Source organism: Buteo buteo, chromosome 2, assembly GCF_964188355.1.
Source record: "Buteo buteo chromosome 2, bButBut1.hap1.1, whole genome shotgun sequence".
Lineage (NCBI taxonomy): Eukaryota > Metazoa > Chordata > Aves > Accipitriformes > Accipitridae > Buteo > Buteo buteo.
Genome location: NC_134172.1, coordinates 34,553,223 through 34,579,802, shown reverse-complemented (window position 1 = coordinate 34,579,802; position 26,580 = coordinate 34,553,223). Strand labels below are relative to the sequence as shown.

At 39.1% G+C, this 26,580-nt stretch overlaps 1 protein-coding gene across 1 annotated transcript in view; it reads right to left on the bottom strand.

Moving 5' to 3' along the window:
- HDAC9 (histone deacetylase 9) overlaps window positions 1–26,580 on the bottom strand; it is a 491,076-nt gene that overhangs the window by 128,775 nt on the left and 335,721 nt on the right. Inside the window, exons 14-16 of the mRNA XM_075050402.1 lie at window positions 16,725–16,902; window positions 10,205–10,338; window positions 2,253–2,373 (exon numbers count right to left, since the gene is read on the bottom strand). Coding sequence (XP_074906503.1) covers window positions 2,253–2,373; window positions 10,205–10,338; window positions 16,725–16,902 — 433 coding nt within the window. The remainder of the gene's footprint in view (window positions 1–2,252; window positions 2,374–10,204; window positions 10,339–16,724; window positions 16,903–26,580) is intronic.

Sequence of the window (26,580 nt, the reverse complement as noted above, 5' to 3'; positions counted from 1 at the left end):
AACAAAAAACTTCAGACAAAGCAGATATAGTCTTCTGAACAGGGAGAGGGAACAAACGCTTTTCTGGAGCACAAGTGGAGAACAAATGGTGCCTCTGTCTTTTTGGGTGGGTAGAGGAGTAAGGAAAGGAATGGTTAGGTCCTCCTTTTCATTAGGATGCAAAGCCACAATTTGATGGAACAATTTCTGTAGAAAAAAAATGCACTTTCATTGAAATAGAAATGTTTTATGAGATGATGTTGTTATTGATGACATTTTTTATGAGAAACATTTCCTTTAGATATTTCTCCTTTGCAACACATCATTTTGAATTTCTATACTATACCAAGATGTAAATTTTAATGTCAGGACTGGTTAGGTTCAACCTCACTGAACTGGGGACAATGAAAGGTGGAACAGTCTTGCTGCATTTTGGCAAAACGTAAGAGACAATTAAGTTCCTTTATACAAGAGTCTGGAAGCCCAAATGATTAGAGCTTCCAACCAAAAAGCAGGCACATGCAAAAGCATGTGAGAAGGGTGTTTCATTGACTGTTGTCTTGGTAAAAGGCCATGTGAGATGCAGCAAGAAAACATCCTAGAAACAGAGACAGAAGAGGGCATTAAGCCAAGGATACACTCAGAATATATGCTAGGAGTGTGATCTTGATATAAACTTAGAGAGTAAAAGTTTTGGACTAAGTGTCAAATAAAAAAGGCAAAGAGTGTCAAGTAAAGAACTGTGGGCAAAGAAATGGTTTTCTGAGATTGGGTAAACAGCTTTTTGCATTCTTTATACATGGGCAGAAATACAGCAAGGATACCTCGGTCCATTGCTTTTTTCACCTCACAGCTGCAACTACACACTGCATCCCATATGCTGGTCAACCACTGAGATCCAAGATGGGAACAATATTTTATATCAATGTGTGCTATATTAAATAATGTGAAAATTAAAATGAAATGAATCAAAACCAACAAAATTTAAATGAAATGCTTGACTCTATCAAAATGGAACATTTTGACAATGTTGATGAACTCAAATCAAAAAGTTTCCAAATTTTCATTTTGCAGGAACTTAGAGCTTTTTCTTGGAAACACTTTTTGGTTTGAATTTGTCTTTTTTTTTTAAGGGGGATTTCCTACCTTGGAAATTCAAGCTCCTGAGAGTCTATCATACTGTAAGTATTTTTCAGTTTTGATGTTGCCTTGGCTAAGATGTATAAACTTAGATAACATTGTGATCAAGACATTTCTCTTATCTACAGTTATGACTCACTGAAGCAACAGTCTGCCTTACAGAAGAAAATCTTAGCGATAGTTTCCAAAGCAGAATAATTGCTATGTATTAGTAGAACTGTGGCAGCAATTTCTTTTGATGGCTAGTATTGTTTTTGTTTGGATTGGGTTTCATTACATTTAGGGAAAGCTCCACATCTTAGAATAAGTGTTATAAAAATAGCTGCGAATTAGAGTGTTGCATCCAGTGTGCTGGGACATAAAGGGCAGGATTTCACTCATAGATTATTTCCAAAATGCACTACTTTTCTGTGTGTTACCTTTCACATTCTCTGTAGCAGGTCTGACAGGTGGATCTGCTTCATCTTACACTCATGGCAGAGCTCAATTCAACCCTACTTTTCTATTATAAAAAGCATACACTGAGCATTCGCTGTGCATAAAGATATTTGATGTGAAAATCCTGTCAGTTTTCTGCTGTTCTGTACATCCATAGGTCCATTTAATATTTTAATATGTTTTTTCCCCCCCTGTTATTCAGATAGATGTCCTATCCTGAATAATGGGAAAGCATTAAAATAAAGTTCACTTATTAGCAAGACTTAGGCATGGTATCTGCACTTAGTGTGGCTGAAATAATTGAAATAAAGCAAATGAGAACAGCAAACAAGCAATTCTGTCAAGCAAGTGTATCTTAAACTCCCGTTTTCAAATCAAAGAACACAAGGAGATAGAAGACCAACCGTGTTCAAAATTGCCATTGACCTCCAATGGAGAACAAATACAGTAAAGGGTCAACACTTTGATGATTTTTGAAGCAGATGAGGAGAAACTTCTATTGCTGCTTTCCAGCCTGTGCATTTTGCTAATCTATATTTGGCTTCCATTGTAACATTCTCCTTCCACATAGCAATGCATTTGGAAAAAGTGAATTTTTGTCACACTGCTTGCCAAGTATTTTAAACTGACACCAGCTATGACTAATGACAGTGCTGGAATGTGCTGTTCTCAGTAGAATAGAGGCCTGTACAGACCTAGGAGTTTCCTGGGGTCCAGCTTCTGTCTGTTCAGGGGGCTGGTGCCATACAGCAGTGAATGATGTTCAGAGTGAACCAGCTGTATTTCCTCCAGACTGGCTTTTCGACCTCGAATTCGCTGAAAGAAAACAGCAGAGGCCTACAATATTCCACTGACAATATTTAGGGAGAAAAAAAAAAAAAGTAAAGGTCCGAAATAACATTTAGTATGATTAATAACGGGTTGAAATTGCGTCATGCAGGAATGTGACACTGATTTGTTTATTAAAGTAATGCTATATGAAAAACAAATGCGTGTGTGGTTTATCACAAATGCTTTACTTAAGTCTTAGCAGAGATAACTTCATACAGGGTTTCACATACAAGAAAAAGAAAAGATTCTGCCTCTTTTCTACATTATATTAAGAGATACAAACCGAAAGGTGAAATATTTTTAAAGTAAGAAATCTGGCTAGAAAAATTCTAGTTTAAAGAGCAAAAACTTCTTCACACCTGTAAGCTGCAGATGTGTTCTGAATGAGGATTAATGTTTTTTGCATCACTACTAGTACTTGTGATTTATGCTGCTAGGAAGAACATGATCATAGTAAGGAGAGCCAGGGAGAAGAACAAAATTAAAGTTTAAATGCTTTAATAAAATATTTCTATATATTTTCATTTTTTTAATGTATGTTCAATATCCCCAGATCATTTTTGCTGTTACACATGCTGACTCGCTTCCTTACATTTTTGTGAGTAAGTGGATTTTGTCTCTTTAATTGTTTCTCCAGCCTGTACCCTCCCCACTCGTCAGTGTTAAAAAATCTGGGATGTCCTTCTATAAATCCACTGAAATTTAATCAGTTTAGGAAGGAAGGAAGGTAGGAGAGAAAGACGAAAAGCTAAAACTAACACTTTCTTATTCAGCAGATCTGCTCCTTGTATGTATTTGGAGTTACAGCTTGTCATAAAAATATTTACTTCTCTCCTTGTGCTCATGCTACACAGCCTTTGCAGACACAGCAACATGAAGCAGATTTTGTTCAGGTTTGGGCGTAATAAACAGTACTGTCAACAAAGTTCTGGTCACAAGATCATCTTTACTGTTGATATTGGATAATGTGGAGAGAAAACAGCCTATTTTTAATGTCTTGGACTCTATTTGCAGATCAGATCCTTATGAACACCTGGGGCAAAACCTCTCACAACTTAGACTGTGGATCTGTCTGCCTGCCAAGGTCTCCAGATAAACAAGTTATCTAAACAGAAGTTACCTAAATAGACCATCCTATTTTTAATAGACTGATTAACCTGTTACAGAAATGCCACTCAGTTCTCATTTCTTAGAGGTTAAGTTGTAATTGTTATTATATCCATCACCTACTCGTGCACATCAGAAAGCACCAACCTCTTCACTAGAAGAAAGCAATATTAAAAATATTAAAGAGAACGTGCACTGCAGAAGAAAGAAGCTGCTAAGGGGGGGGGGTGTGTGTCAGAAGAACCATGCACAGTTTATATTGAGTTAAGCAGTGGCAATTTTTTCTGACTAATCAGGAAAAATGTCCTAACAGTTAGATCTAAATGACTGTGGAATAAGCTCCCCCTCAGGGAAATGGTGGAAGCCCTATTTCTTGCAGTGTTTCAAACTTGACTGGACACAGCAGTGGAAAAAACATTTTAGGGAATGATCCAAGAACTAAATGACTTAATAAACCCTTTTTCATCTCTAATTTCTTCAAGCCTCTCCCAGTCTCACATGAGAATTTGTAGCGGTGCACTCACTTCCTTTTAACACACAGTTCCACAATCAAAATCGGCAGGTTATGTTACTTCATGGAGTCAGTAAACTCTGTAACGGTTCTTCTGGGTCAGATAAAATGTTTTCCTTCACAAGTGAGGTGACTGGTAACATTTATTCATTCATCCATTCTCATTAATGTCTATGTTTCTAATAAGCTGCTTTAAAATCTATATACCCAATTCTCCCCAGCAAAACTGGGAAGGGAGGCTGGCTTTTAGGACAGCTAAAACAAAAGCATGAGAAAAGTAAAGACGTATTTTCTGAAGGTCACATCAAAGAACCTTGAGTAAAATACTCACTCTCTGGTCATGTATTTTCTACAAGTTATAAAAAAACTCTTTAAGAGATGTTTAAGAGAGTTAATTGTCTGGCTCTTTTTAAAGTGCTGTTAAATGCCATATCCCTTTAACTATAAAACGGCCCACAGCTAGCCATTGTTCTTACAATGGGGAGCTCTGTGATATCCTATGGAATACAGCGATTTGCCCTAACAGGGTAGGGTCTGGAAGCGGCCTCCCCAAAACGTTTTGCTGATGAGCTACCTACTACCCACTACTGCCAGCTAGATTCTCTAGAGCAGAAACAGGCTGTGCAGAAACAGGTTTGGTGCAGAAATCAGGTGGCACCGAACAGGACGCTCAACTCCAGCCTGCTCCCAGCAGTGAGGTCCTCAGAGTGCAGCCAAGCAGCTCAGCTTTCAGTCACAGCCTCGATCTGCTCTTTCCCCACGGCTTCTCCAGCTCTAACCTTGAGCATCAGCAAGCACATTGATACAGTAAATGGCAGGAGGAAAGGGAAAGGTAAACAGTGCACACAGCTGTGCTGTTTCTGCATTCCCACCTCCTCGTTTACTGTTTCTTTCATCCCACCCTTGCAGTATCTCTGCTTGTCAAGCCATTTTCAAGAACATTAAAATTTCAAATATTTAAGGCCCTACACAGAGGAAAAAATAATTGATATTAAAAATAACCTGTAATAATTGCTAAGAACAGTTCTTCTTACACAATGATGTCAGGATTTAGCAGATCTACAAAAGCACATGTCATAAGTCTGTTGCCAGAATCTGGAATCATGTAACTTCAGTTATGCTAAGCAAGAGTTTCTGGCTCTCACTGGCATGAGTTACCAGACAACATAACATATGCATCTGTATAACTTTACACATACACTTTTATCCACATCTTTTTTATTTTAAAGTGTCTTTCTTAATTTTCATCGGCCATGGTAGTATTAAAAGCATAAAATTTAGTAGAAAGCAGAAAATTGGCATCAAGCCAATGAAAAGGGAGAAATAGCATAGGAAAACTTGTGAACAGTATTTATTTCATTCAGGGGGATTTGAATACTACATCCATCCACCTACTATACCCTTAGTAGAAGGCAAGTCATCCTTTTCTAATGTGCATGACAATGTGTGTGTTGGCTTTCTCCTCTGACATATGTAGTTCCCTCATCAACAGAGACATTTATACATCCCAGGAGAGCAAAACACTGCACCTGAGTACTTCAAAAAATCAGTCTAGAACTAGAAAGTTATTCTCCCTACAACGGGAAAATGCTTTCACCTTTCACAGAATTTGAGGTCAATGAGGACTGTCTAGTATGGTCTTCTGTTTAAATAGACCATTAAAGTTTCACACAGATAACCTCTATTAACATGAAGATTTTGGATAGACTTTCAGCAGACTAAACTCTTGCACAGTTAGAGATTCAAAAAGACAAAGGTGACACTGCCTGTTTCTCTCTGCTAAACTAACAGGAATTGTTGACATAGCTTAAGGAATACTTCTCACTCAGGTATCTCAGTGTAAGGTGTCCATTTGCCTTTACTGGAGCTATTTATATGGAGATAGCATCTCTGAAATTCCCTTAGCATATCCAGTTTGTAAACAAGGTCTCCAGAGTTTTTCCTACTTTTCTTTTTCTTTGTTAAATTCTCTCTTGTTTTTAAAACTACACACAGATAGCATGGATTGTTTGCCAGTCAGCGCACCCACATTGCTTGCTACCTCTCCGTTATGTGGGAATTGCAAACATATCTCTGACACACATGCACCCACATAGAGATGCATTTACTCTCTTCATGTGTGTTGGTCCTCCAGTGCCTAACCTGAATATGTTCAACACTACAAAGACTTTTGCTCTTAAACACTAACTTTTCCTGTGTTATCTCTTCTTTAATAGTAAACTGAGGTTCAGAGGATGGAATTTTTTCATATATTTCAGTCTACGTGATCTGGCAGACTCAAAAGTTTTTAAATCTTTAAATTCTTTCCTTCTCTCCCCTTCAGTCCATGAGATATGGACAGCAGGAGGTGTATGATGTCTCCCTAATCCAGAAAACTACCAAAATTCAGATCAAATTCCAGGCTGAAAAGAAAAATGTTGCTGGACCACAGTGCCTACAGGAAGTAGAGGTGGGGGCACAAAGTGGGACTGTGTCTACATTCTTCTTTTATTTTTTAAAACTGTGCTGATCAGTGTAGCCTAATGTCAGTCATGTGTGCATAAATTATAGCCCCAAAGGAGTTATGTAAATACTTCCTCTCCCTAGAACAAGTAGAAAGCAGACACCACTACCAAAACATAATTCAGTCCTTTTTTTCGTCCCAAAGGCAGGGTAGCTATGCATTTCTCTTTACCAAGAGAAAATTGCAAAAAAAGATAATGGATGATTTTATGCCAATCTTTACATCTTTTAGCTGCCCTGTTCTGGTGCTGCATTTGCTAACTCTCTGTTCTACATCTGTCAGCCTTTAACAAACACAGAATAGGTATTTCAGTAAACATACAGGAACTTTTAAACTACTGCAAAAATATTGTGTCTGAATTTTATTTTTCCAATACCTATATACCAGGACTATAAAAAAGTCCACTAGGGGGGCAAACTACTCCACTCCCTTGCCCTGGACTCAGTCAGGGACTGGTCTCTCAAATCCAGCTCTCTAGAGCTGGCCGTGGTCTGAATGTCTTTCTCCTTTGTCTTGGGGAAGCCGATGGGGGAAGTAATCTATTTGGAAGAGTGATATGATTAAGGAAAAAAAGCTTTAACTAGTTTCACAATTTAGCAAAAACCCTCTAAACTGTTGTTTGAATAACTCTAGAGCTGAAATATCTATGGCTAGAAAGAGAAAGTACAGTCTGGAGAAACAAGTCCTTTTGGCTGTGTCTGCAGCAGTAAATTAAGCAGTGCCAGGAAACATTCCCAGGCAGAGGAACACAATCATCTGTACTATTAAATTGCTGAAGTGGTCCTTCACACTGTTTTGGCTGAGCAGCAACTAGCACTCTCCCAAACAACTCTCAGACATGGTTTGGTCACTGGCATGGGCCAGGGAGCATTCCTGGTAGTATGAACATAGGTCTTTCCATGCCAGTTGGCTGCAGTGGTGGAGAACAGTCCCAGGCACATTTTATTTCATAGTGAAGACACAACTTTGATTACCCCAGTCAAAACTTGTTATGATTTTACCAAGTTGTATTTTAAAAATGCTCTATAGGGGGCAATACGAGCAATACATATAGGTAATAGATTAAGTCTAGGTTAATCTACCCAGATTAATCTATTAACTGCAGCAAGCATGGTGTCAGCCCAGTATATATGACTTCCATCATCCCATGCCCAGTTAGAGAATATGGTTCTCTGTGCACTTGACCAGCCATCTCTCCAGGGCCATAGACTTGAGCTGCTTGAGAGGGGTTAATCCACACCACATGACTTTGGAACCACATTTTGCTATAGATAAGAAAGATCCTATAGATACAGATTGCTCATTTTCATAAGGGTTTCTTGTTAGATTAAGAAAATAGGGAGGGCCTCCTGGCACAAGCCTGTGGCTGAGGATCCACACACTGCAAGGTAACAAGACCTGAGCGACCTCTCACTGAACTGGCTTTGATCCTGAAACTCCTCATCAGATGAAGAGTGGGACTGCAGCCCTCTTGTGGGACTATTGTTTTAGTAAAAGAGAAAAAAAGAAGCTTCACGGTTACTGCAGAGGATTTCCTAAGCGGCTGTTGCAGACTGCTGTTCCTAAAATGCCCTTCAGACTTGGTGCATGAGGCAGTGCACGTGGCAAAACCTGACCAGCGACCTCCCCACTCCTTCTGACACAAACTGTGGAAAGTTATATTGAGAAATTATATTAAGAAATACTAATATCAATAAGGAGGCATTCAGAAGTCAGTAAAAGAGACGGTGCAGTTGCCCATGGTGCTTTGACTCCGCATCCTCAGTGTGGTATATTCCAGAATGCAGCTTAATGGCGGCCTATTATTTCTGGAATAATGCAATAACCGTTCCTTTAGTGACATGAGTCATATATTCAGCTGAATAACTTTTCTTTAGAAAAGAATCAGAGCACCAATTAAGTGAATCACTGCAGCATTCCTTATTTTGAAAGTGAGCAGCTTTAAGGGCATGTTTGATGTCGAGCAAGTGCTAGAGAATTCAGTGAAGCAAAGGACAGATTGCATCATCAAATATAATCCTGTCTTTAGCTACATAAGAGGATCAAGATAAATACCAGAGCTACGGACCAGCTTCACACTGAGGTTCCTCAAAGTTTTATCATCAGAGTTTACATTTTGACAGCTTGTTTCACATTCCAGCTTCATTTCAAAGCACACAATGGGAGTCAAAATTAACTGAATGCCGTTCAACATGAAGTGACTTATTTCCTCTCTTCCCACTCACTGGATTTTGCAAGACCTAATAGGCTATATTTCAGTTTTTGAAATTGCAGAATTGTAAGAGGAAACTTTAACTCTTCCAGGAAACTATTGGACCATGTGCATCTCAGACTAAACTGGACCACTTTTCCTATTTACACCTTTTGCAGATCCACACAATTTACTGTTCAACAATATCTGTTTATTACTGAAGAAAGCAATACATAGTAGCACATTGCATTTTACTTATTTTCTCTCTTTTTTGTCTTTCTTTATAATATGGGTCCTGAGTCAAGAAGGTAACTGGGCCTTATTTTAGTAAAGCACTCAGGTGCATGTTTAACTTAATCTGTAAGTATGTGATCCCACTAGTGAAACCACTCATGTGATACGTGGCCTTAAGGGCCTTGCTGAAAGAAAGTCTTCCTGAAGATTGAAAAAATTATCCAAGCTAAAAAAAAGAATTAGCCTGTTAGAGTGCTGCCATCTAGTTAGATGAGTGTATACAGCAAATCCATTTATAGTGCTTACAATATGTCACTGCCCAGTACACTAGGCTACCTGCAGAAAATCTTTGTGGACAGTCACTAATAGCTAATCAAAGAGACCTATTGTACCAGTTCCTTTGGGTTTGTAAAAACCTAAGTATATAAACAACAGTAATTAAAGAAAACAGAATATAAGATCCCTGGCAGTTGTGGGATCTTGCAAAACATAAGTGAATTTGTGTTGAACTTCGTTAACTTGTACTGCAATGCCGTAAGCACCCTCAATTGCCACAGGCTTCTGCAGAATTTGGCAGTGCTGCACAACTCATGGGAAGCAATGAATGGTAGGAAAAGGCTGTTTTTCAGTAACCCAAGTCATATATGAACCTCAGAGCCCTTATTTGATTTAAGCATGATGTTTTAATATGCAATTTTGTGAAGGAAATCAAAGCAGAAAAAGTTCCACATTTGCTCCAATATTGTCTAGAAGATTGCTCTTGAATATCTCAGGTTTTGACGTGGTACCCATTGAACACCAGGCAAATGAAAATGCTGTGGAAACAGACTTTAGAGTCTGAAATAAGATGAGGTGCAATGTGCTTATGGAGTGATATAAACTACATTAAAATAAAAGCAATGTTCTATGCTACTACAAAAGTAAAATCTTTAGCTACTTGAAAAAGTTAAGAACTGTGCTATTGAAAGGACTGCACTTGCCATTTGACTACTGCTTGCTTGTCTACCTTCCTACATCAAGGTGAGGAACACAGTCATGTCTGGATTTTGGATTCTGATGCATGTGGATAAATGACTTCCATTTGTAAATTCTTTGGTTTCTGATTGGGAAGTGTGATTTCCTAAAATGCATTATTTTAATATTGTCAGTTAAGTCCAAATAATTCCTTAGACGAATTACTCTCTTTTCACAGAAGTAAGACAGATTTAGGATTTCATAAATTTGCCATTTACTTTAACAAGTCAAGTATCTGGTCTTTATTTTTTATTACCTCGCACTTGTTTAGCAACCCAGTTTCTTGCAGCCTTGACCAGATGCTTTGGATCCTTCCAGCATGTTCAGGGTGATTAGCATAGTTGCCACACATACACTGGTGCTTCAGCATCAGACTGTCATACACAACACCTTCAGCAGAAAGACAGCACGATAAGAAACAGTAAGTGAAACAAATGCAAGTTATACTGTTCCATGCCAGGCATACTATAGCACAACTGGATTTTATTGACAGAGCAAGGTGAAAATTCTGGATCTTAATTCCCCTTTCCTCTGGGAAACTCTGAATTTTGACATACAAGGTACATCTTGTGATACTGATAAGGCAAAAATGAATTCTCAAGAAATTATTCTAATACAGTTAACTGTAAAGAAGAAAGGAAATTGGGTGGAGTCTTGTTAAGGCTTTTATGGCTAGAAAAAAATCAGTCCTATTACTAAATCACTTGTTTTCTCTTTCTCTAGTGGGTAAGGTCAGTTAAGGCTGTTAACCTATATATAGCAAGAAAAGGTTATATATTCATAGTGGTGAAGGAAAATCATTCAGAAGAACCTTTTAAAATAAATTTTAAAGTGGCAATGCCACTCTGCATTTCTACTGCTTAACTAACTCTATGTTAATTCCAGATCTCAAAGCATATCAGATGAAAGTTTCAGACAGTTGCAGCAATGGCAGCCAGAGTCCTTTTTCATTAAAAAGAAAAGTTCCACCCACTACTCAGTTAGGACCAAATCCTGTTGTTAGATTGCAATGCAAGATTCCTTTTGAATTTTCTATGCTCATGTATTCAAGGGCAGAACAACTTTATACAGAACACCTATCAATATCACTTTGCTCTGTAGCTGTGTATTGGGAGTAAAAGAGAACTTTTAGCAAGTAGGCTTGAGCTAAACTCAATTTTCAAGGGTTTCAAACCAAGTCAGAAACACTGAAAGATTATTTTATTTATTTGTTGTTTGCATTTCCCTCAGAAATGTCTGGAACAAAAAATATTTTCCTTACTCCTGTGAACTATTTTCAGTTGCGAAACATTTGGATTTTTCTTCCCCTTACAGTTGAAAGGGACTCAAATTAACAGTTTCTCCAACCTGCAAAACTTGGCATTAAAAACCTCTTTCTTATCTGCCACCACTACTGGAGATGCCAACACAGTTTTAGGAAAATTTTGTTAGCCTGCTACTGAAAAGTCAGACGGTGAAGAAAATACAAAATTAAAGTCCAGATTCAACCACATGCTCAATACCGCCCTTATTTAGCAAAGTTCTTGAATGGATATTGAACTTTAATAAAGTGTTTAAAAACTCCGCTGAATAAGAGTCTGTATACATTGTGGGCAATGCAAAGTTAAGGTTCTGAGATAATTCAGTTAGAATCCAGCCAGAAATTATGCTGCTCTAGAAATATTTATGCTGCCATATTTCTTAGCTCATGCACTTTAAAACTGATCCTTTGGGATCTCTCTATTTAAGCCAAAATGATAATACAACAATTATGTTTAGCATAAGGAGAACGCAAACATAATACCTATGTGCAGTGTGACTATGTTTATGCTAAATGATTATCTAACAAACAAAATAGTTCATTAGCAATAAATTATTGTATTTACTTTCTTGGTTTGTTTTCCTTTAAAGAAAAAAATAAAGAATCAGTGAAAATCTGGAGTTAATAAACTAATGCAGCTTAAAATCTCTGCTGACATTGTCAAAGCAGTTAATAATTTCCTTTCTCTGCAGTTATTTGCACTGTACCATTTATAAGCTTTGCTGCTCTATCATCGGGTCTTATAAGTTATTTGAAATAACAAGTATGCACACAAATAAGTGCATGCTTACATACCTTGCTTTCCTTTTCTTGGCACCCAAAGTTTTAACTTCTACAGTCTGTTGCATACCCAGATTGTACAGTTTGCCAGTGGTTATTATAACATTAGATAAGAAGACTTTTCCTCCTATCCCCCTGCCCGACAGAGAAGGTGTTTAGATGCTAAATGTACATGCATCAGGACTTTCAGAAGCTCTTAGACAGAGTAGGCAGTTATATCCAATGGATTTGAATGGAAACTTGTTAAATGTTAACAAAATTAGCTGAAAGTTGAAAGTATCTCCTGCCTGCCACTCTTGCAATGAATGTTTTATTCTAATTATCAATGCTCCATACAGGCTTAGGTTTGCATAGTCCAAACTGTAGTTAATAGAAATAAAAAATATATATTTTACTATGTTATTATTATATAGAATCGAGATGCTATGTAATAATGACACTTTTTGATGACCCATATCAGGGTTGCAACTAAACAGTGGTTTTGAAGTGAAATGCTGAAACTGTGTATTCAGGATGCCTCCTCTGGTTGACATAAACATCTCTTTTGTAGTACATTAGTATTTTTCCTAAAATAGAATATAACTAAAAATGTAATTTTATTGTATGTGAATTATTTTGTCTGAATCAGAAATCAGTGTAATTGAGTCAGGTCAGTATTGCACAGCAGAAGCATCTGCTCCAAACTTTTAAATACTAAAATATTCACACCACTGAGTATAAAATTTATTTCTAGCAGGATTAATTGACTTAAGAAAAGACTGAAATATATGTTTTCATTTATCGCAAGCATCTAAATTGATTTAGGATGTGCAAGTAATTCAGATGTGTGGCTGCTGGTCATACAGCACATGTGGTTGGTACAATACCACAATGCAGCAGTAGAGCTTACTGCTAAAAATAGCCTGTAGGATTTCCCTAACAGGATTCAGCCAATAATCTCCCCACCCCCACAAAAAAAGAGAGAGAGGGAGACAACTGTTTTCAATTGCAGACTGCTGTGAAATGTTAATAAAAGATGGTTATTCTCTCTCTCCAGAACAAATGCCTACAGCCAGATTCTGCTCTCAGATTCCTTGTGTAAATCTGAGCAGCTCCACTGAGACTGGTGGATTTATTCTGGATTTACACCAATATTACTGAGGTCAGAATGTGGCCCTGATGACAGACTGGAATGGTGGCACCACTGAACCATATAATGATAGAGGACACAGGACAAAGGAAACTGAATTTGCATTAAGTCAGAAAAAACAAGGTCTTCCTGGTGGGGACTCACTAACACTCATTCTTTTCCAAAATACTTTATTTGGGTCAGCTTCTTTTAATCATATTTTAAACAGAGGGACAGCAAGAGACCTAAAAAATGTTGGCTAACGGCATGCTTTGAAGAAGGTGAAATGCCCTGGGGAACAACAGTACCAATAAGAAAACCTGAGGGAAGAATATCTAATAAATTATTCAGAAGAAAAATCTGACTAAATAATGTCAAATATTCTGTAAACCATCTAAATGAACATCAAGTAGTCTTTACATTTTTTTCCATCTTCAACTCATTATCTTGTGCATATACTGCATATATGTTGCATAGCTCTCTCACAACCATCACCATTCCAATTCCCTTCTGATATTTGGCTAAGAGCATTTTCTCTCATGACTCACAAAAATATAGGCTCATTTTGATCCCTGTGTAATATTCTGCGACAACAGTTTTCCTTCTATCTTTTTTCTCTTCCAAGAATATACTGTCTTTAAATAGGAAAGAAAAAAAAAAAAAACAACAACAAAAAAACCCCAAACCAAACCAGTAAAAAATAATTCAAGGCAAGGAGGTGTTTTTACATCAATTTCTACGTTCTGATTTTGACCTCATGTCATGCTGTATTAGAATTTTCTCCCCTTCCACCCACCCATTCCTTCCTTCCATGCTTTTAATAATGGTATTGTTGCAGCTCCTGTGGACAATGGCTGGATGCGTCTTGTGCTCTCTTAAGGGAGCAAATCATAGAACTACAGGATAGCTCAGGTTGGCAGGGACCTCCAGAGGTCTGTAGTCCAGCCCTCTGCTCAGAGCAGGTCAGCATCGTGATCAGCCCAGGTTGCTCAGGGCTTGCATCCCAAAGGATTTTGGAAAGGCTGTATAAGAATAGATAAAAATTGAGTCTGGGATTCTTTCTTTCCACTGACCAATGAACAAATGCTAGAGCACCATCCAGACCCAGGAAATACTATGTACAAATAAAACCATTCTATACCATACCATACCATACCATACCATACCATACCATACCATACCATATGTTAATAATACACATGTCAATCTAGTTATTCACAGAAACTGTATTAGAACTGTTGATATTGCAAAGTCTCTGTTTATTGTCACTCCAAAGGTGTTAATCTCATAATATAGAAAATAGCTCTATTTTCAATGTACTCAGAAACTGCAGTGATAAAGGTTATATATATAAGTCTATAAGCCTAGAAACATGTCAGGGAAAGGGATTTCTTCAACCAGAAAGGAAAGGCCTCATCAGGAATGCAGAAGTGTGTGCTCTGTTGGACCTACGAACTGGTCAATCAGCCAGGGGGTCCTGGCTGTTAGCATAGGTACAGCTTGGAAGCAGCTACAGCACCGCACTATGTCTTCATCCAGTACCTAGAGGACATGAAAGAGGTGAAGGTACAGAACAGAAGTGGAGAAGCAGCAGCATAAATTTGTAGAGAAAGTGGAAATAGCAGGATTGTTTTTCTTTAATGAGTAGAGATGATTATCTTGAAAGAGCAGTGGGGAGGGGGGAAAAAGGTTCAACAAAAGGAGAAAGAAGGATTCAAGAAAAAGATGTTTTGGATTTGGAGAAGAGTTCAGTGGAGGATTGAGAATCTTGGTTGGAATAAGATGCATTTTTTGTCTCTTTCCTTCTCTCTTTCCTTCTCTCTTTCCACTGCTGTTGTTCATGTAGCAATGCTTTACTAAAGGGATAAGGTTCTCTGCATATGCCCTATCTGCATTTCCACTGCAGAACCCATCAGGCTTCCTTGTGTCAGATCTCAAGCCCTTTATGCCTGGTATGTCCTATTTCCTGACACCATCTCCATTCAGTGTTTGTCCTACATCATTTCATTCCTTCTCTTATTCTTCCATCTGTACTTCACATTTTCTTTCTTGATCTGTTCCACTGATGCCACAAGTCCCCAGATATATGTAACCCCCTTGACCCTAGTCCCCTTTCTGGGGACTTACAAAGGAGGGTGTCAGTAAACCTTAGCAATCAGACTGAAATGTTTGTTACTCCATTCAACTTTTCCAGTGGAACTGCAGATTTTTGAACAGGACATTGAAGCCTACACACAGTGTGCTCTGTGAATCTTTTAGACTGAGTTTACAATGTTTTGGGGACTCTGAACCACAAGTAGAAAAACAGTGGCCTGGTTTAATAATCTTGTCTATACACAGCTGGTCTTTTTTTGCAGAAACTCATGGAAAGTGAATTAGCATGTTTCTTTCTGTACGATCCAAATGTTTGTTACCCAACAAGTGAAATTCCTAAATTGACAGTGTATTTAAAGAAGAAGAAATTATGTCTTTCATCTTTGAAAGCCATCTTGCATCCATTTACCAGCTTACTTGCAGTCCTTTAAGGACATTTCTTTTTCTTTTGCAGTTTTTTTCTTTAAAATAATACATTTTTGCTTTCCAAGTTCACATTCTAACTGGAAAGATGGGAGAGCACGCTGCCTCACACAGTCACATACAGTGTCCATTAAGGACTCCATCCTCCATCAATCCATGGTCACAGCCTGAAGAGCTGTAAGCTTTCAGCATGGCAAGTTCTGCCAACTGATGTGAAGGAATTAATACTTCTGGCAGAAACCTGAATAAACAGTATCTCCAAGTATTCATTTCGCCTTTCTTGTGCACAGAGTAAGTGAATCTTCACTTCTAACCACACTGTAATGTTATACTGAGATTCAGACTCTTAAAAAGATGGACCCTCTTGCAAAGTTAGATTACCCATAATAAGAAATGGGGTTTCTGTGGTCATTTTTCTTCCTGTTACTGAAGATTTGGGGGGTTCTAATCACTCTGCTTTGGACAGCCCAGGCCATACCAATAGGAGATGCTCCCTGAGTGACTGGACTGCCCAGGGCCTGACCAGAAAAACCTTCCTCTGTATGCTCCACACAACTGCTGAAAGACACCAAAGCTGTAGCCAAAGTGACCTTCTAGTCATGGCTACGGCTTTGCTCTTTCTGTAGGGAAAGCAACCTTGTAACATAGACTGACTTGTCAAATGAAGACGTTGAGAATTATATTGCAGCTTTTCTACTTACTGGTGGTCTTTCTTCAACTTATTGGTGGTCTCTTTACAAAACAGGCAACAAGAACATGGAGAAAAGAACCAGAGGATAGGGAAATGAAAGAAAAAGCTATAAATGACCTAAAGGCACCAAAAACGCACCTGTTGCTATATTGCCAGAGCCAGTCAATGATAATAATTTATGACTGTGTGAATATTAACCCTGTGATTTATCAGCTGGACTGGTTGACTTGATGCCAGTACAGCATCATAAAACCGAGGAACAGTAAGGCTAAAACTGAATGCATTGCTGCAGGAGGTATTTGAGGCATTTAAATCTGTTGATCCTACATGAACAAACGCATTTGCCCTGCCTATTAAAAGCAGTCTTTAGGGAATCCTACCAGTCGTGTAGACATGCTGGCTGGTCTGGTCCACGTCTGGGTGAGGTAATGTGGAATCAGCAGGGGAAGACGGGGTCCTGGACACTGGCCGATGTTTATCTAATCCTGCCATGCCAACTGTAGCCATCTGAGCCTGGTAGATTTGCAATTGGTGGACACGCTGATGTGCCAGGAACTCCTGTTTCCAAGAAAACAGCACAGTAGAAAGAAATGTGAGACGGCATCAAGTAAGACACTGAGGGAAACATGTCAACAAATTAAGTTCATTAGGTCAGGGCTGTAATAAACAGTGTGGAAAAAAAAAAAACCAACAACTCACACCTAAGACCTAGTCAATAAATCCATTCAACAGATGTTTTCACACTGACAGTGTGGGCTGCTGAGTCTGCTGGAGACTAGGTGATGGCAGGCAACCTGTCAGTTCTCTCTGACAGAGGTAAAGACGGCTTCCCATGCAGAGGCTTATAAAAGACAACAGTTTTTCTAATATATTGAATACATAATATGATGTTAGAATATGCATTTCATGACCCTACACAAATAAAAATAAAATCTTCCTACAGCACTGGAAGTGAAAAGTGGTGTCCTTACTAGTCAGTACCAAATTGGCTGAGCAAGTGTGAGTCAAGTTTCTACAGAGGACTCAGTTCCCAGAGCTCCCTGGAAAACAGGAACAATTTGCACATAGGTTTTCAAAATAATTTAGAAATTCAGGAACTGTTACATGAGATCCCACTTAGGGACCATCTTTTTTTTGTCATAACTGCTGCTGGCTGTAGACAGTGCCAAACACTTCAGGAAAGGTAGGTAGGTGTGAAAAGACTAAGACAGAGCAGAAAGGAAGATTTCCTCCTCTGCTTTGTTTGTCAACAGATGGTGACTTTTGCTGGCATGACAAAGGCTGAAACCCTGCTGAAGTCAGTAGAAACCTTGGCATTCACTCACTCCAGACAGTAGGATTGCTTTGCAAGCCCTTTTCTTTCTGTTTTGATTTTTTGTGCATATAGTCCTGGCACCTCAACAGAAAGTGAATGTAAGAGAGAAATTTCAAAACTACTTTGCAATACAAATTCAGTTGAAATTCACACTTCTGTCTTAGAACTGCAGACTCTGTTTATCCTCACCTGGGCTCGGTATACATATATGCAGGTATATATATGGTGCATATATATGTGGCTTTTTTTTTTTTTTTTTTTCAAACCCAGTAACAATTAGCAGTGCTGTATGCTGTTGTTGGGACAGAAGATCAGAGGTCTGGCCTGGCCAAGGAGGGAATGCTGGGTGCTTACAGAGGTGAATCCGAGTTCAGGCTGTGTGGGAAGGCAGGTGGGAGTACCTGGGAGTACCCCAGCCCCTCGCGTGCTGCAAAACCAAACCACAGCTCATGGGAAGTGACAATGTCTGCCCTGCATGTAAAAAAAGAGGCCTTTACGAAAATGAGTGCTCATCAATAACAGCTGAAATGAGAACAAATACTTTAAAAGGCAGCTGAAAACCCATATTAATATTTAGGGTCACCACTTCAGTGAAAATACATAAGGTCATGGGAAGGGTAAATCACCTGGGACCTTGTCATAAGTGACTAAAGAAAGAAAGAAAATACGAGTAAGCAGAAAGAGGTTTTACAAGAAGTATCTTGGTTTGGGGTCATTGAACCATTTGCCTTTCTTTAAATACAGTCCCCAACTTTTCCTATTGCTTTTTTAATGTGTGATCACAGGATGGTGTTATATATTCCAGGAAATATCTTGAGGTATCTGAAGACATCTATGTATCCCCTTTCCTTATGAACATAACATAACTTAACGTTCAGGAATTCTTTCCTGAAATGCCTAAGTGCCTTGTTTTTATGTAGTTTCACTAATTATTTTAATTGTGATAATTTTTCAGGGGAGATTTTTTTTGTGCTCCTAGGCATGCACATCTTTTGTAACCTTTGCTGGGAGTGTGTGTGATTGGAGAGAAGTGGATAATGTGTGGACAGTACCGCATTGAATATTTTCCCTATGGAAAACAGAAGTAGATAAATTCCTTTGTGAGGATTTAGCATTCACTTTCCTCAATGCTGGCTTAGTGCTCAATGAAGGAGGCACAGGAGGTATTTTGCTGTCTGTGGCATGACTACTCCCTGCATCCTAGGGTCAAGTGGTGACAGCAGCACTGTCTGTCTGATTCTAGTGTATTCGCCATCTCCTGCCTACTCTTCCAAAGCACGAGAGCTGGCTGAGCAGTTTGGAAGAAGCCAAACTCCTACCTGCAGGAACCCCTCTTCACATTGAGCTTTACTGCCATACATGAAATTTCTGCTGCTCTCCTCAACCTCATAGGTTGCATTCATTGTGTTAATTAAATAGCTGGTATCTGTGTAGTTCTTAGATCAAGGGAACTTTTGATACTATCTTTCAGCGTTCACACTAACTAATGATAATTCATTAATTGAGTTCACTTTTCTGATAATTACTAGAGTACAGAAGACAAAAGGGTTTGTTCCCTATTGGAATTCTCTTCAAGCTAGTAAGGGCACATCAGTGTGTTCTGGCAGTCTGCATCAAACAGTATTATTTAAATATACTTCTTAAGGAAATCTTGGAAATTCAGCTATCAGTGAGGAGGGATTCATACTGTGCAGAAATGTTCTGTTTGGACTTTTCTCAGTGCCAGTAGACTCTGAGTTCTGAGCCTTTAAAGCTGCCTTGTCTACCTTTCTTTTATGTTCAGACCTAAACTTCACTTGTGCAACACCTGCACAATCTTTTTTAGTGAAGCTGTAAGTTTGCCTTTCTATCAATACCTAAAATCTCATCTATCCAGGTCTCAGACCTGAAAAAGTCAATTTAAGTGGGTTTGGGTTGGTTTTTTTAATGGTGTCTTGAAGAAGAAAAAAAGCAAAGTCTGGAACACTACAAAATGTAAATAATTCAGAAAGCTATTCCTACCTTTACTTATAAAAAGATTAGGTGTTTGTGTCTATGGAAGCAATAGAAATAACACTATTTTTCAGGCATATGAACAAATCATGGTAAATTTTTTTAATGCTAATCAACCTGCGTGAACATTACCTAAGAGCCAGCCAGCCATATATTTCAGCAATTTGTCAGAGACCAAGAAGAGAGCCTGTTCTTCCTCTCCTGTATTTTCCTGCTAAACTGTGTTTTGTTTATATCATTCTTCCCTCCCCAGATGAAACCAGACACATACCTAGAATTTGACACATGTTTATCAGCATAATCAGTCCAGGGAAGGAGAAGAAATTTGCAGATCATTGGATGGAAAGCTGCATGACACCTGTTTTAATTTCTGAGGTCACAGAAAACTGTTTGCCTGTGAAAACCTTTTAAAATTTGTGCAAAGTGCAGTAGTTTGTCTCACAAGGCTTACACCAAGGCTTGCTTACATCCTCTGGTGATTTCCAGATCCTTTAACTGTAATTTTAAAAACTCTAGGCATCAGCAAAATTTGGAATTGTTTAGGATTTAGTCAAAGTTTTAGGCTAACTTCCTGATTAGGTTTCATTTTACAGACAACAGGCACTCATGAAATACATATATATTTTTTCCAGCCACCTACATATTTATGCTGTGAGCATTTGAGATACTCTGTGTCACACAGACAAGTGGATTAATGCAATGAGTAATGTGGATAATCAACACACTTATCTGGCTCCCCAAATGCCCACCTGGCCTCTGGAAGGGATTAAAGCAACACAATGAATTCATCTTCAGGTTTTATGTGCTACAGCACTGCAAACACATGTCCATCTCTCCAGCAATATGACAAAAGCAGTATTTGCACATCTGCAGGGTTAGTGATTTGTGTGAATATATTTGGAGCATTTCTTAGGTAACCTGAGCCCTGCCTGCCCGGCATGGAGCCTGCTAGTTCCAGGTGCCTGAGATTAGTTCATTAGTAGAGGCAGGCAATTAGGGCCGCTGCTGGAGCGAATGGAGGGCCATTCATCGTCTTGCCCAGAAACCAGCTCAGGTCCTCAGTAATTATTTTGAGGAGGATTTTTAGAATCCGTATCTAAAGAGAAGATGACCCTTTTAGAGGCATGGGAGGTAAATGTTTGTTATTCTCCTCGTCTTACTGTAAGGTTTGTTGTTTAGGAGGAGCTGGAATTAATTTGGGTTGGTGTGAATACTCCTTTCATGTAGATGTGCGATTTGTGCATTTTGGTGTTTAATGTTTTGTATATTCTCAGGATTTTAACGAGAACTACTTCCTTATTTCTACTGGTTGTGAGAACTGGTGACCCACAAGCATATTCAGCTGTATTGTTGGATGATAAAGTATAGGTGAATTGTCTATGAATTAATGTTCCTTTAAGCTGTTATGTTTTGTACAGAGAAAAAAATATGTGGGGTTTACTCAAAAACTTGTGTCTCAACAGTCTGCTTTTTAATTCAGTTTGATAAATTTTTTTATTTAGTTTAATCACAGCTGAATGAATCCTAAGATTTGTACTTCTGTACCATAATCCTAAGTGTGTATGAGCATGTGCACCTCTCTTCAGGGTTTATGCTTTGGCTTTTTTTATTGTGGTAGAAAACTTTTTTCTCTGGAGAAATTCAAAATTTGCTATTCCTAATAGCGATATTACTGCTTATAGTCTCTTATGTATCTGTAGCCAGGTTTATAGCCCTCTGTCATTGTGTCTCTACTGCATTCTGCTGAAGTATGAAATGTGTGCTGATGTCTATTAACTGTTAAAAACCATTCACGTAACACCCATCCTTCCCTCCTCTTCCCTCCCCCAAAGACCTTCAGTGCTACTAACCCTTACAAAGTCTTTCCTCTCAAACAAATTTTTGGCAGTCTGTTCACTAGTTAATTTTTTCCTATAATTTCCACATTGTTTTCTGAAAATTACCCAAGGGACCAATTATTACTGAGGAGGAAAAGTACGTATGTGCTGCAGGAAGTTTTGCCCTAAGCGAGCATGAAAACAAAACTTGCCCAGCAGGAAGACCTGCTGCCTTTCAAGTACTTCCTCTGGTTCCTTCCTCTGAAGGGTATTTCTGACACCTGCTCTGCTGCCTTCTCTCACCCCAAAGCTCCTGTTGGAGGCCCTGTTCCTTAGCTTCTTCCAGACCCTGGTAGCAACATGGGAACAGAGTAACTTCAGGTCCTGCCACTTGTCTTCCCCACCACCCTCCTTGCATTCCTGCCTTCCCAGTGCCGTTGTAGCTGAATGCACCTAAGGGCTGTCCAGGCCAGCCAGTGGCTGCATCCAGCAAAATGGCATCTGCTTGCGGCAAACAGAGCTCAGTCCTGCTTTAAGGTCCCCACGATGGCAGCCTTGGCCCAAACCAAGACAGCATCATCCCAAGTCTAATGCAGTCAGAAATCCTGGACACCCAGAAACTTCTCAAACAGTTCGGATGTAGCTAGTTAACAGTGCTTCAGAAATCGTGGACTTCATGGGAAGTATTAATAGGATTGACCTTGGTTATCCTCAGAAGTGACAGGGAAAAAATCAGGCAGCAATGAATTCCTAAATAAGGAGTATTAGAACAAAAAGACCTGTAGGTAAGCAGAAGTTGTAGCACTCTTGACCCAGGAGTTTTGTGAACTACTGTTCAGCCTGCTGTCCTCAAACAAAACCATAACTAGTTGCCCTCAGGAGCTGAGCAAAAATAGGTCATGAGGTCTTCTGAAAATACCTGTGCGAACAAATGTGAAACTGCAGGAATGGCTTATCTCTGTCAATCTATACAACCTAAAATAGAAACTAGTCTGAGATCTCTCAACATATTCATTTTCAGGGATATCTTCTTTTAAACTGCTCTGTCACTTGGAGAAAACACATGACTGAGAAATCCTACCGATACTATTTTTGACAAAGCCACATGTAAAGCCACAAACTTCCATGGTCATCACTTTAAAAAAAAAAAAAAATCAGTGTCACCATCTAAAATATAGTCAGCCACAAATTCAGAATCAGCATTTTTATGAAAAGTGAGTAAATAGCAAGTATGAATACAGACACAGACTGAAGAGGTAGAAAGGGGTTTAGAGTAAGCAAAAGCATAGACAGGAAGAAACAGGGCAGCTGGCCTTGAGGCATCTGGGCATATTGGGTCACATATTATCAGGATGTTTATAGAATTTGAGTTTCTCTTGCTGTAATCCAAGGAACACAGTGTTGACTAGAAAATGGGTAAAGAGAAATGAAGTCTTATCAACTGGAAGTCATGTGTAGATAGAGAACAGTGGGATGAAAGCCATACCCCAGAACTGCCTAGAGTCCTAGGCAGAGCAGACTTGCCTTGGGCAGCAACCTGCTGCTCACAGCAAAACAACCCTGTGCCCTCTGCCCTCCCCTTGCCTCCTGGAGGACTGTGGAAAGACTTATTCCAGCTACTGCCAAGGTAGAGCTTGGGGTAGCCCGACTGCAGCGACTGCCCAGGGCATGGTCACCACTCTCAACGAGCTTTGTTTTCCCTCTCTGTTCCTGGAGAAGCAAAGCTGCTGCCACAGAGGCCCCTCTCCTGCCACCCTTCCCTTCTAGGGTAGGAGCACCTTTGGGGTGGCAAAAAGCATTATTAAAATGGCAACATTCTTGTCTAGTGGGTCAAGGAATAGGGGAAGAGCAAAGCCTATTAATGGGGTGACAACAGTGTGCTCCTTCATCAAGTCATGTAGGAGAGGACACATTCCCTGCCTTGGGTTGCGTGACCAAATGTGTGGGTCGGGGCTGTGGTCACACCCCTTGCCTCTGGTTGTAGGGCATAACAGCAGGGTCAGGACCCTATCTTTTACCCCTGCTGCACAAGGAGCTGGGTGGGTTGCTGACCTGTGGTTTCAAAGGGAGAGATGGTAAAAGTTAGCTCCCTTGGATGGAGAGTTTCCAAAAATCTAACTGTCTAAACATGAGCCATCCTGGTCCAATGTGGGTGAGGAGTAAAGATGGCCACATGGGTTGAGAAGTTTTCAGCTATCTGGGTGAAGAAATATGAGCCAGGCAGTCATTAAGTTGAAGCCTGGCATGATTAAGAAGAAAGGAGTGATGGGAAATGGTTTCTGGGAGTGACAGAAAGGAGGGCCCTAAAGACAGAGCACTTTCTACTGGAGGGAAGTTCCAGGAGTCCAGCTGAGCTGCTGGTTTCACTCCCGGTTCCCGCTCCTGCAAGACCTGCCTTGTCTGCTCCTGATATTGGCACGTACTTGACTTCTGTCACTTCTGCTAAAGTGCTGACGCTGCGGTGTGCGCAGCACGCATCCAAAGAAAATGCAGCATGTCCTCAAAAGCTTGCACTCCCAAATGAATCTTTTCTTCACTTTCTGACTCTCCTGGAGATTTAGTATAAATATAGAAATAATTGGGGGTACAGTGAAAGGGAGAAAGGGACCATCTGAACACCTTGTGTGTTGTTTTTTGGTTTTGGTTTGGTTTTTGGTTTTTTTGGTTTTTGGTTTGTTTTTTTTTTTTTAATAAAGCTCTTTAGAGGATTCTTGTTACTTTATTACTTTTACTAGAAATACCACAAGATTTTCCTGAAGTCATTTGGTGCTTTCCAAAAAAACAATACAGGGAAGTGCAGAAATTAATACCAATGGCAAAACACAGTTATCCACGTCTTGCCCTAACTTTCAGTATTAACAAGTATTTGCTTCTTTCAGTCTGATGTGAATAAATAGGCTTATAATAGCATTTAATGGTTACAACCACCTAATCCTAGCATCCTTCCAGCAGTCATTCAGTTAAGCTGTTAGTTGGCCCAAACTAATTAATGAAAAATCACCTGTCCCACCTGTTTCATTGTTCTGGGAAATATCACCCGACTCAATTCACCAGTATTGGCAAATCAGGTTGGTGTTACTTTATGCAGGTCATTTCAACCACTTCCATTTTTCTGCTGTTCATTGGAACTATTTTTCTTAGCAGACTTGTATGGTTTCTGTTCAAGTGAAGAATCATTAGTTTGGCCTTCAGGCAGAAAAATAATAGTCTCCAGGCTAAATTCAGCAGCAGCCCTGCTGAAGATCTGTGTTTTCTGCATACTTCAACAGATTCTGCTTTGGTTTTACAGGCAACTCTGCTGAGTTCATGATTTATTGTAGAATTCATGGAAATTACTTGGGTCTGACATATAAAGAGCAAACCTTGGAAAACCTTGCTTTTCAATACAGACTCCAAGCACACTAACACATCAGTGTCTCAGCATAAAATCATGGAGCTGTATAGAAGCCCTCTGCAGATGCCTTCTCTCTTGTATGGAGGTACAAGAGGTTAGAACAGGGAGCATCAATGGACCTTATGGTCAGCAAATATAAGAGCCATAACCAAGGTGTTTCACCAGCTCTGTTCTCTCTCTATAGATCACTACCTAATGCACAAACTCTAGCAGGTGTGTGTACTGCCATTGCCTGCACCAGAGCTCCTCTGTACAAACTATCCCTTTCTGCTGTCACACTGGTGTAAAGTGTTGTAACCTGATGGATACCAGGTTCCAGTCCTTTGCTGGAGGACTTCTGCCCCTCTGAAGATTTCAGATAGGTATATTACCAAATCTCACATGTTACTTCAGTGCTTAAAATGTCAACAGACTTCCTTTCTCCAACATATTTGTAGTAAGAGTTACATGGTTTCTTGAAAATGTATGTATGTACGCACATACATTTGCAAATATCATGAAGTATTTAAAAAATGTTTTCCTCCAGTGATCAGCTCTTCACTTCATTGATTTTGGCACACAGGGAAATAGTGATATGTAGTGAAATGGTGATATAGTTTGAGACTCTACCAAATATAGGATTTGAATATAGGAAGGATGCTGTGGGTGGAAAAAAAAAGAGAAACTATCACAAAATAAATCTTTACACATCTGTTCCATATACCTATAAAGTATTCTATATGTTTGCAGACTGCTCTATATATTTATAGAATAAATATATTTCTGCAACAAACAAGTGCATCTTGTTGTACTTCTTTGTTTTATTTAATTTGGAATAAGATCAAATTATTTGTATCAAATTCTGTGTAATTTGAGCAAAATTGAACTGAACACCTAAAGATTACTTTTAAATATTTCTTGAAACCAGGGACTTTCCTACTATATGCTTCTCAGCATAAGGTTTGCTGATTTTCAACAAGTGGGAGAACGGCCAGAATGGGCAAATTGAAAATGGGGAGGAAAACCCTTATGTTTGGTGATTTAGAAACGAATAGAGGGTTAAAAAAAAACATGGAAAACAGTATGTGCTAGCATAGCACTAACTGTATAATGCAAAATAAATTCTCTGGTTTCTCATTCCTTGAGAAGATCTTGGCCCTCAAAATGCAAAATACAGTTCAGAAGAGACCATAATACTTGTTAAGTTTCATGGGAAGGATGAATGAATTTATTTGAACTTGCTTCATCGCAATGTACTTTATATGTCCCCTCTAAAAAAGTAAAGAGGCTAGACCGCTGTCATGAGGAGGGATGTGGAAGACTGGGTGGAACTAAAAGGGAGAAGAGAGGGAGCAGTATTACAAAATCCAAACAACTGAGTATCATAAGCTCCAACCTCGTCCCTTCTCACCATCTCTCTTCTTTATGATAGTGCTCTCCATTTTCTTTCTGTTCTAAATTTGAAAGCTGTTTTGCTTGTATATTCAACTATCTTCCAGTCCTTTCTTGCCTTTATTCTTTTTCCTCAAATATCATAAGATATTACAACAATTACAAGAAATGGAAACAATAAGAAAAAGTAAAAAGAATACTAGCTGGGGAGGAGAAGTGAGGGCAATAAGAACACTTGTACCAGTGTAGCACTTCTGGAAGGTAGTTCATTGATTTGATCACTCTACATAAAGATCTTATCACTGCATTAGCCAACATGATATTTTTCTCTACCTAAAAGAGTAATT